General features: G+C 43.8%; 1 protein-coding gene across 4 annotated transcripts in view; it reads right to left on the bottom strand.

The window, feature by feature from the left end:
- Window positions 1–1,231: 1,231 nt before the first annotated feature.
- The window catches only part of ercc2 (excision repair cross-complementation group 2), a 51,117-nt gene continuing 40,402 nt past the window's right edge, over window positions 1,232–11,946 (bottom strand). For 3 of the 4 annotated variants that reach the window (XM_069913174.1, XM_069913172.1, XM_069913173.1), the window contains 4 exons: window positions 11,555–11,625; window positions 8,223–8,366; window positions 4,739–4,882; window positions 1,232–1,955 (listed from right to left, as the gene is read on the bottom strand). In XM_069913174.1, coding sequence (XP_069769275.1) covers window positions 1,863–1,955; window positions 4,739–4,882; window positions 8,223–8,366; window positions 11,555–11,625 — 452 coding nt within the window. In that variant the 3' untranslated portion in view covers window positions 1,232–1,862. Of the gene's footprint in view, window positions 1,956–4,738; window positions 4,901–8,222; window positions 8,367–11,554; window positions 11,626–11,946 lie in introns of those variants that run through there. The other variant, XM_069913175.1, reaches the window with a different exon arrangement.

Here is an 11,946-nt window from a genome sequence, read left to right as displayed (position 1 = left end):
TGAGAATCACTGCTCCAGACCCAATTGTCACTGAAATGTTTTGCTTGAGAATAATTGTTATTGGCTCATTTCCTTTGGAGTTCTGAAACCGTGCACATAACGAGTCAATTAGGTACGATTAGAACAGTGGTTTTCAAACATTTGTTTTCCCTCACAGACCACCTGAAGCAATCCCTTACCAATCACAGAGCCCCTATGGCACAGGGATTACTTAAGGCGTTCTGTGAGTGGAAAGAAAAAGTTTGAAAATCACTGGCAATATAGTGTAACCTCACCACCTTGTGAAACATCCTCACTGTACACGCCGCCTCGCTGCCCAAACATGGTTGGGATTAAATTCTCAGGATCCGTGCTACACCCAAGCTCACAGCCCTGTCCATAAAGAATGGAGTATAAAGCAGAACAATGACCAGTTTATCAAATAACCTTCAAGTGAGGAGAGGAGGTGAAGGGGAGGGACAGAGAAGGGCTAGGAAAGTAGTTTTAAGGCTCCAAGAGATGTAATGGCCTATAGACTAGCTGCCTTAGCTCTGGACCAATGTTCCAGAGATGACTGAATCTCACCATGGGTTTGGAGAAATAGGAGAGGGGGAGAGATCAGAGGATGAGGAAAGTACAGGCAGTCCCCGCGTTACAAAAGAGCTCTGTTCCCAAGTCGGTCTTTAAGAGGAAATTGTAGGCAAGTCCGAAAAGGTACATACAGTTATATAACATCAGTTAGTCAAATTTCTTGAAGTAGGCATCAAGGGAGGCTTGTACAGAGCTTTTCTTGCATTGGATTTATGCTTTGGACGCATGGTTTCAAGGGTAAATAACCATGATCCGACTTAAAATGACGGACAGCGTTCTCCTTCCTCGAGCCGACGAACCACTGAAGCCGTGCGTTATCCGTAAGTTGGATGTACTGAACCTGGGAGATGACTGTAGTTTGAAGGGTACAAGAGCAGAATGGCTAATGGAATAGCTGCCATGGCTTGGGACCATTGCTCCAGTGACCACATTGAATCTCACCATGGGTGAAGCTAAAGTAATTGTGAACATTTTTCAAAAGCTTATCACAGTATTTATTAACTGATTCCTTAAAAAAAAACTCATTTAGTCCCCTCCTGTTGCGCTTGCTCCACAACTGTCCATTCAAGTGGATGACTTCTATCTTACCCTCACTCAGAAACAATAAGGAAGAGAGAAGGAATGGTTGAAGGGAAGAAGGGAGGAGAACAGACAGTCGTGATGAGCTTCTCAACCTTGGCATTTTTATTTCAACATCCTGTCTGCCATGGTTGGAAGTGTGTCATTTCTTCACTTCCCTGATATTGTACATCTCTCACCTTGGGAAACATATATCACAGAAACTCCAGCCCTGCTCCCAGGTACAGAGGTAACAGAAGTAAGGCAAGGCTCTGACCATCATTACTGTTGGTGTATCAGCCAGTCTCATCACCAGTCTTCAGGTTTGGGGTGTCAATAATATTGTTAAATCTTCGTTATCCAGAATTCAAGCCACCGGCAAAATAAATTGTGAAAAACAAATGGTTAAAAAAAATTAAAAAGTTTATAATTGGCGCCCCCAGAAGTCGGTTCGCCAATTACATGAAATGCAATCTCAAGCAACCAGAAAATTCAGTTATATGGCATCTACTAATACCCATAGGTGCCAGATACCAGGGGTTTTACTGTATTACTTTCAATAGCACACAGACAGAGCACTACCATTGTCCATTCCATCGCCATCAGATGAACACCAATCAATGGCTGTCTCAGGGCACCGTTCCATTAGGGTCAAGTACGATGAAGAGATTCCCGACAACTCTGCCAATCTTCATTCACCAGCTGTCTGGGCCAACAGTCTGTCTGTTCTGCCTTCACACTTGGTGAGCTATTTTTTGGATCCGGTTGACTATCTCCTCGGATTCCAGCTGATCAAGCGAGAGCAGAGACAATCCCAACTGATCCTCCTAGGGTGGAAACAGGAGAAGGAAAAAAAAATGTGGCAGCGATCGTCATTGAGTTAGGTCTTCCCCAAATTAATCCTGCGTGTTGATAAACCCTGTGGCCATGGGCACTGTAAACCAGGGCTCTCCGTGTGCTTCCAAGTGGGGCAATAGGAGAGGAGGGAAGGAACCGGAAAAAGAGAACAGAAAAGAAACAGACAAAAGGTGAGAAATAAAAAACTGGGAGACCTAAGTCCAAGCGAGAGGCACCAGTGGCTGGAGGCTTTGGCCTGAGCAAGCCAAGGCAAATGAGGTGAAAGTGCCAGTGCAAATGTGGGAAATGGAGGAGTGGGGAAGGATGCAGTGATTGGATGAAAGGCAGTGACGGTGCAAGAGCATCAGCGAAGTTTAAAAAATTCCTGAACGCACTTGTGTAATCATCGATACCACTTAATAGTTAAAACCCCTCCCCCCGACCTTTGTTTTTCTTTTAACATTAATTATTTATAGGCTATGGCAACGTGAGGCGGGGGGGGGGGGGGGTTTGAGTTTTTGTTCTTTTTATATTCTTTTCTTTTTTTTCCCTCTACTTTTTTGTTATTTTTAAAAAAATATCATTTGGATTATGAATTATGGATATGATTTGCAATTTATGTATGTTTTATTAAATTTGTGTAACTATCCATATTATGTTATTGAATTGTTTTTTGTATGTTCTTGATTAAAATCAATAAAAAAAATAAAAAAGAGACAAGATCTTGTGGTGATATGGCAGGATAAATGTCGACGTTTCCACAGATAGGGGATTCTCAAATGAGGAGTCACGGCTGCAAAGGTAAATGGAGAAATTGCCTTTTGCAGAGTGAATGCCTGGAATTCACCAGGGTTGTAGAGTCCTATTAGTACTTAAGACAGAGGTAGCTATTCTTTTTCAAAGTTCACAGTAGCTGCAAAGCATCAGACCACAATTCTAGGAGGAGGATCATTAAAACTGCAGAGATCACCGGGGTCTTGATGAAGGGCTCAAAGTTGAAATGCTGGTTATGTATCTTTACTATATAAAGTACGGTGTTTGACCTGCTGAGTGTTTTTACTTCAATCAATGCGCCTGCAGACTTTCACTCCTCTCTCTCTTTCCTCCATTGACATTTACTGAGAACACTGCCTAAATAGGGATCAAGAAATTATAGATGACCCTTTCCATCCAGTGCACAGCAACTTCAACCCACTACCATCAAAGAGGAAGTAAAGGAGCTCCAAAATCAGGACTTCCCAGGCTAGGGAATAGCTTCTACCCACAGGGTGTGAGACTGATGAACTGTAAAAATCATCCCAAATATTTATTTACAGTAAAACCTCTGTTTATCCGGAATTCAAGCAATTTAAAAAAAAATTAATAAATAAGAATGAATAAAAGTTTAAAATTGTAAAAGTAAATGTTCTTTGAAGTAACACTCAAATCTTTGGTGAAGATGGGAGCAAATATTCAGCCGGCGGAGGGCTTTGGTCGGGCTTTTGTAGCAGCTGTTTGAATAAAGTTGCGTGAAACAGCAACGATGTTGCCCAGGATGAAGAGGTGGTTGATGCCGCTCACCGTTGGGGTGACTCTCTTAATGTGTCTCCTTAGCCCTGCTCAGTAAGAGATCTCCCGGTCAGAGGCTTGGGGGGGTGGGGTGGTTAATGATCTACAGTATTATTGTTCGTCTTTCGGGCGGCTGTGTGGAGGGGGAGGAACCTGCAGATGCAGCGACAGTTAAATGTTTTCAAAGAATGTGACTAAAAGTATAGTTGTCCTCACCTCCCTTATGGCTAAAAGGGCCACATTAATGAGCTGGAAAGAAGCTGTCCCTCCCACTCACACTCAATGGTTGTCCTGTATGATGGCATGTTTGAATTTGGAAAAAATGAGATGTTCCACTGCTGATATGAATCTTAACTTTGTTTCTTTATGGGGCTCTTTTCTTAATTACTTTTAAAATTTGTAAGATTAATTAGTTTCTGGTTTTTGATCCCATTATTTACATTTATTTTATTATTAATAGTGGATTGTGTGTTGCTCGATCCTGCTCCGAAGGGAGGGGATCAATAATTAGTGTAATGGTTTTTTTTTAAAAACTTCTTTTCGATGAAACATGCATTTCAACACCATTTTTATTACTATATAAGATTTGTTAATATTTTATTTTATGAAACCAATATTGAAAGGAATGACTAAAAATAAAGTAAAATTCTTTAAGGTTTATATATTTATGCAAGTGATGTTTGTTCAGTGCAAATACAATCATATTTTGTCTTTTTAACTGTTTATTCTTAATGCAGGTGTATTAGTTAGGCATTGTGAGTCTCAAGCAACCGGAAAATACACTTATCCGGCATATCCCAATTCCCATAGATGCTGGATACCAGGGGTTTTACTGTACACTTAAAATAAGTAATAAGTAATAAATAATCAAAATATTTATGTGATCATTCTGCGCTTTTGTGTGTGCACCATGGTCCAGAGAGACACCGTTTCGTCCGGTTGTATGGGTACAATCAGATGGTGATACTCTTGAACTTGATTGAGAGCCGTAGGGAATTGGCAGAGACGAGATGAGACTTGGGGCAGAGCAGGCTGGAGGGAGCGAGTAGCCTCCTCCTGGAGCAAATGTTTAAGTACCCAGCAAAGAGTGCCAGTGACAGGGCCAGAGTGAGGGAGTGAGAGGCCAAGAATGTGCATGAGAGAAAGGCAGAGTCCGAGAAAGCAATTGACATGCTGAGCCAAGATCAAGAGTGGCACAACGGCCAGAAGGAGGCGAGAAGCTGACCTGTCGGAAAGGCTGTGCCATTCGACGCAGAAAATGCTTGGCTATCTGCACTGCTTCGTCCACCGTCAGGTTGAGGTTGCTGTCCGTGATGTGCTCCTGGATCCAGCGAGGCAGTTTTCCCCTTTTGTCAGCCCGTGCGTAACGCTGCCCAGAGAACAATTACTGAAAGATAACATTGCAACCGGCGAGTCTCTCTACCATGCCAGCCACCCCAACAGACCGCTCGGAGTTAAACATCCATAGACACAAAATTCATCTGGTCCCCACATTTCTGCCCAGCACCAAATCGCTCTCCCTCTCTCCCCTGCAGAATTAGGAGAAACTGGAAGCAAAGTGGGCCGAGACTAAGCTCAGATCTGCACTGTCCACTGAACAATGGAGCATGTCCAAAGGGCCTCATACTCTCTCTCCTGTGCTCTAAAAACCATAGACTCTACGGCGCAGCAGGCCTTTTGGTCTATCTAGTTCATGCTGAGCTATTAACACTTTGGACTCCGGCCAATTTTAACCTTTCATAATGATTGTTCATAAGACCAGTCCTGGAAAATGGGGACATGGAGTAGATGTGCTTGTTGGTGGTTCCTAAAAACCAGGACGGAGTAGTAAATCACAAAATTCTGTGGACACTGTGGTTGAAATAAAAACACAAAACGCTGGAGAAGCTAAGCTGGTCCAACAGGGTCGTTTATGTAGTAAAGGTAAAGATACAGAACTGATGTTTCGGGCTTGAGCCCTTCATTAAAGTATGAGAAAATGTTGGCAAGCATCTGAACAAAAGGGTGGGGGGGGGCAAGGCAGGAGATAATAGGTGGAGAAAGGAGGGAGGGGTCAGCAACAATGAGGTGGGGGGGATGGCTGGGCTGTGAGGGTGAAAGAACTGGAAAGACAGGAAAAGGGGTGAGGGGAAAGAAAAGGTGAATAGGTTTTTAATGGAAAGCAGTAAAGTCAATGTTCATGCCATGTGGTTGGATGGAAAATAAGGTGTTGTTTCGCCAATCTGTGGGTGGTCAGGGTGGGAAGTACATAAGACATGGAGTATATACGCTTGTTGTTAGTTCCTGAAAACAGGTGCACGGAGTCCAAAGTGTTAAGTTCATCACTTCTCCCATCATCCAGGGTTCTCTTACTTTGCAATGCTTATCCTTACTTTGCACTGGATTGGAATTAGATGGTCCTGAAACAACTCTCACAGTTCATGGCTGCAACCAATCACCTCCCCCGAGCTCCTGTCTAACCCAGCCCTTCCCAATTAAGTACCCTTCTGCATGGCCCAAGCTGATCTTGCCATTAAATATCTTGAAACAGAAGGAAGAATAATCATTTTCCCCAAACTATTCCCACACCAAAATTCTGATCAGTTGGTGTAGAATGGCCCCTTCCTGGTTGGACAATCTAGAGGATGCTTCTGGAAACTCTTCTGGATGCAAAAAACAAATTCTGCTCCATCTAAACTTTAGTGCCAAGGACTTCCTAGTCAATATTGGGGAAATTAAAGCCTCTCACTGTGACAACCCCATTGCTTTAGCTCGTCTCAATCTTTCTACATATCTGTTCTTCTGTCTCCCAGTACATATTGGAAAGCCTACAGTGGGAGTCTGGAAAGTGGTTGATGTCGATCCCTGTGGTATGGGACAGTCCAAGGGGTTGATAAATGCCGAAAGGGCCAAGGGGTTGATAAACGGCTTGGGGGAGGGGGGGCAAGGCAGGAGATAATAGGTGGAGAAAGGAGGGAGGGGACAGCAACAGTGAGGTGGGGGGGGATGGCTGGGCTGTGAGGGTGAAAGAAGTGGAAAGACAGGAAAAGGGGAGAGGGGAAAGAAAAGGTGAGTAGGTTTAATGGAAAGCAGTAAAGTCAATGTTCATGCCATGTGGCTGGATGGAAAATAAGGTGTTGTTTCTCCAATCTGTGGGTGGTCAGGGTGGGAAGTACATAAGTCATGGAGTATATACACTTGTTGGTATGAACTTTTGAAAATAGTGCTTTCGGCAGGGGTGGCCAACCCCTTGCGAGAGCTGGCCTTGGTGGCCGCCATGTTGTATTTGGCTTCGATAAGTGGAGAGCGAAGGACTGATGGAGTGGAGAAGGAGTTATGTGTCCAACGCCACGGCCCTCCAGTCCAGCGCCACCAGCAACCCATCTGCCCCGGCCTGGCGGCGCCCCCCATTCAGCACTGCCACACTACCCCTCCACCCCCGTCCAGTGCCACCAGCACCCCAAAGATTCCATGCCTGTGAGTCGATTAGGTATCAAAGATTCCATGAAGGGGTTGATAGTCCAAAAGGTTTGGGGACCCCAAGCCTACAGTATAGCTCTCACCTCTCTGATGTCTGATCTGCCCCTGTAGTTGAGCCCATCATTAGGGTGCAGCTGTGATACTCTCCCTGATTAGCAAAGCCTCTTCGACCTCCATCCCATTTAAAACAGACCAAACCACCGAGTTGCCAATCCTGTCCCTGTTGCAGTCATGATGCCACAACATCACAATTCCAAGTTCTGGTCCAGGCTCCAAGTTCATCTGCTTCACCCACAATGCCCCTTGCAAATTAAACACACTCCAGCCCCCTCCAGTGACCATTCAGCTGTCCCTTCATATCCTAACTTTCAGGCTTGCTTGCTCCAGCAGATTCCATCCTCTCCATTCGTTACCCTCCTGCTTAGGTTCCCATCTCCTTGGCACTCTCAGTTATATTTTACATTTAGACATACACCCCGTTGACGTGCCTTTCTGTCCCATGAGCCTGTGATGTCCAATTACACCCAATTAACCTACAACCCCCAATAATGATTTGAAGGGTGGGAGGAAACCAGAGCACCTGAAGGAAACTCACACAGGTTATGGGCAGAACGTACAAACTCCTTACAGACAGTGCTGGATTTGAACCCGGGTCACTGGCTCTGTAACAGCATTGCGCTGACTACTACAGAAACCATGGCGGCCATACCATACTGGGTTTAAACCTTCATTAGTGAAGAATCATTATGATCTGCATCCTGAGGGAACTGATTGATTAATGAGCCATTTCCTGGTATAATAGCAGGAGATGAAGAGAAACCCTCCTTGTACAGGAGTAGCACATCACCCAGATTGATTCGGATCGCTGTTCCTTCCATCAACCAATCTTCTTTAAATTTAAAAAAAAATTTAGAGATACAGCACGGTAACAGTCCATTTCGGCCCATGGGTCCGTGCCGCCCAATTTACACCCCTGCTACATTTTGAACGGAGGCAGGAAACTGGATCCCCTGGAGAAAACCCATTTTAAAAAAAGTATAGCACCGTTCATAATGTCTCACTATGGATGGGCAGTAACTGCTGGTCTTGTCAACAAGTCCCACTGTGATAACCAAGCTGCAACTTCGCCAAAGACAGGTGATCTCTTGGAGATGAGTGAGCACATCATCTCAGTGAGCAGCACGCAATGTGGGTATGATTCCAGTCAACCCTCAGACAAATTCTACATTTACACAGGAATTTCAAATTACCTTGTCTGCAAAAATCATTAATCCATAATCAGTCTTCCCTCGAATGGCTCGTCCTACACATTGAGCTGCATGCCGCATTGCATCGAAAGTCAGGAAATCGTTTTCGCGAATTTGGAACTGGTCCCGAGTATATTCTAACCGAGCCTGCACAAAGGAACCATAATATTTTGGTTTTGATGTGATTTAAGAATAAAATTCCCTTTCAGTTCGTTAATAATTGACTCTCTCACTGGCTCTGAGACACCTGCTGCAAACCTGAAGGCTGAATACAGGGTCAATGGATAGATACTTCAGAGTGTGGAGGAACAGAGGAACCTTGGGGTCCAAATCCATACATCTCTCAAGTTTGCCACACAAGCTGTCAGGTTAGTCAAGAAGGCCTATGGGTTGCTGGGTTTCATTAGTAGGGGGATTGAGCTCAGGACTCAAGAGGTCATGGTGCAATCTACAAATCTCTGGTGGAATGACACTTAGAGTATTGTGTTTAGTTCTGGTCACCTCATTATAGGAAGGATGTGGAAGCTACGGAGAGGGTGCAGAGAAGATTTACCAGAATGTGCCTGGATCGTAAGATGTCTCACGAGGCAACGTGAGCAGAGCTCCTTGGTGCAAAGAACAACGTGAGGTGACAATAGAGGTCAACAAGATTCTGAGAGGTCAGCCATGGTGGGAATAGCAAACACGAGAGGACATTTGTACAAAGTGAAGGGAGGAAAGTTTAGGGGGAAGTTTTTTTAAAAAAAAGAGTTGTGGGTGCCTGGAATGCCTTGCCGGGGTGATGGGGAAGGCTGAAACATTGTGGATGTTTAAGAGGTTACTAGAATCGCACATGAACTAAAGTAAAATCGAGGGCTATGAGGTAGGAAGGGTTTAGTTTAAAAAAATTTTGGTAGGAATATACAAGTCGGCACAACATCGAAGGCCAAAGAGCCTGTACTGTGCTGTAGAGTTCTATAAACTTTTCCCTCTCTGAAACCTTCTTTAGACTAAAACCCTAAGTTATAATAGCAGGAGATGAAGAGAAACCCTCCCTGTACAGGAGTAGCACATCACCCAGATTGACAAAAATCAATCTGGGTGATGTGCTACAAAAATCAATACTGCAAGGATGCAAAGGCGGAATGATTTTCATTGGTCTGCGACAGCAGCTACACCTTTCATCTAACCTGTATGGTCCGCGCCTGGAAATATTTCATTTCGCGTAGCGAAAGCTTTACCCTGTATCTAATCAATGCTGTGTCTAACCTGGAACTATTTCACATCAGAAAGTAATTAAAATTCTCAGATGCTGAAAAGCAAGAACAAAAACTGAAAATGTGGGAGCACCTTGAGGAGAGGAACATTAAGTAACTTTAGAGAATCATGAACCTGAACCAAAACTGAAAAGGCAAAAAAAAACAATCCTGTTTTAAGCTGAGAGGAAAAGATGATGTCCAATAAGATCAAGAACAGGGTTGTCCCAGAGACCCAAATGCTACTGAAGTCATCAACTTGTTAAATGACACTTGATAATGGAGATTTTTCTTCCTGAACACTTTTGGGTGTATTTTATGGATTTGGGCTACTGATCATAACAATAATTTTCCCATCATGTACTTTTTTTTTTAAAAGATACAACCTATTTTTGTGATTTCCTATCATATTTTAAGCCTACTCCAGGCACACAAAGCCATGAGGTGCAACATGTCACTGAAAGTTAATTTTCTGCACGAGCATTGGACTTCCCTGCTTCCCTTGTGCAGTCAGTGACGAACATCGTGACCATGGTAAAGCGGTATCAGGGCAACTGGGATCCATCAGTGCCGGCCGACTATTGTTGGACACTGACATGAGAGGCATCAGATGCTGAGTACAAACCAAAATCACCAGCAAAACATTTTAGGTCAGTTGAACTAATGCAATGTGTCACCATCTAAACATGCTAAATTCAATAAAAGTTCATTTAATGTTTCTGTGAAATTATCGCATGAAATGTGAAATTTTTTTTTATGTTCAGCTTGAAGTTGTCTATCATAATCCCCAAGTTTACTTCAGGAAGCAAACCTTTTCAAAATAATTATTGTCCAATGTTATTTACACTCATCTGGACAGACAATTGGAAATCCAGGGTCATCCATGTTGACTGGATAGAAAAACTCAACTGATGCGCGTTTGCCTTCACTGCTACTATGGACATCATAGTAGAGATTGCCCGGCACCCATACAGTCAGAGAAAGAGTACCCCCCAGGGTAATTGAGTGTCCGTGGATTCACCTCCGCAGCCACACAACCTTCAGTCTAAAATATCAGCCACCCAACTCTCTGACTCGATCAGGAAGTCCTCACCACCCCTCCGCCCCTCGCATTCCGATTTCGCTACCCTTCAGCCAGTCTCCAGCAGTCTGCAGCCTGGTGTGAGAACTTTGACCAGTCACGAGTAACCTGTGGCCTGTGTGGGTTCCTTGCCTCAAGTCGACAACAGCTACTCCACACGAACCCTCGGTCTTCGACAGGCCACCCAATTTCATAACCAAACTATCAGCTCATCGTGGATTCCATACACGTGCACCTACTGAACCAGCCTAACACAAGGAATAGATGTGCCTGATAATAAAACTCATTGCAGGTATGGAAATACAATAAAGGATGGTTCGTTGGAGGCATAGCAGGTGCTTTGATGTCCTGGGGGAGTTTGATTTAACAGTGTAGAAGCAGCTTTGCTCCATAATTAACCCAGGCTGCAATCAATTAGCTTGCTGTGACAATGAATACTCAAACTGAGGTTTCTACTGCCAGGAAACACAAACCATAACAGCACAAGAACAGACCCTTTATCCCATGATGTCTGTGCTGGCCAGGATACCAAATTAAACTAAATATATTCTGCCTGCAAGTGACTGATTCAACCACTTCATTAACTAACTGCAGGATTGAAGGGCATCTGCTTAGAACAGAGATGCGGAGAAAATTCCTCAGCCATAGGGAATCTGTGGAATTTGTTGCCACTGGAGGCCAGGGCATTGGGTGGGCTTAAGGCAGAGATTGATAGATTCTTGATTAGCCAGGGCATCAAAGGTTTATGGGGAGAAGACCAGGCAGTGGGGCTGAGTGGGAAAATGGATCAGCTCTTGATTAGCTGGCAGGGCACACTTGATGGGCTGAATAGGCTATTTTTTCTCATATCTTATGTTTTAATATTTTAATAAATACAATGACTCTGTTGTCCTTTAATGGCATCAGTTTTAAGGCTTAGTTCTATGTGTTATTTTACACAACTGCAGCCTCAGCCCTCAGGAACCAGAATTCCAACTGCATCATGGATTTAGTGCACAGCTTCACACTGGGGCACTGACCTTCAGAATCCTGCTCTGGGTGTACACGTAGGGAACTCCAAACATAATGACAGCTCTCCCGTAGTGATGGACTGTAGGTGAACACATGAAACAAACGTCAAACCTCATCAACACCACGATCGGCGTTACAACAAACAGCTTCAGATTTCTTGTCAGGGTACGTACATGACATCACATACAACCCTGAGATTCCTTTTCCCTGCGGGCGAGGGAGAATTACCACTGATTGGTAGAACAAAAAAATAAACTGTACACAGCCTAAACATGTAAACAAAGAACTGCAAATAATGAATGTAAACAAACTGACTACAATAAAAGAAAAATCAATAAAGTGGACAATTAAGTCCTTAAATGAGTCTCTGATTGAGTGTTGTTGAACATGGAATCTTGTG

The sequence above is a fragment of the Narcine bancroftii genome, unplaced genomic scaffold (genome assembly GCF_036971445.1).
Source record: "Narcine bancroftii isolate sNarBan1 unplaced genomic scaffold, sNarBan1.hap1 Scaffold_683, whole genome shotgun sequence".
NCBI lineage: Eukaryota > Metazoa > Chordata > Chondrichthyes > Torpediniformes > Narcinidae > Narcine > Narcine bancroftii.
This window is presented reverse-complemented; position numbering and strand designations above follow the sequence as displayed.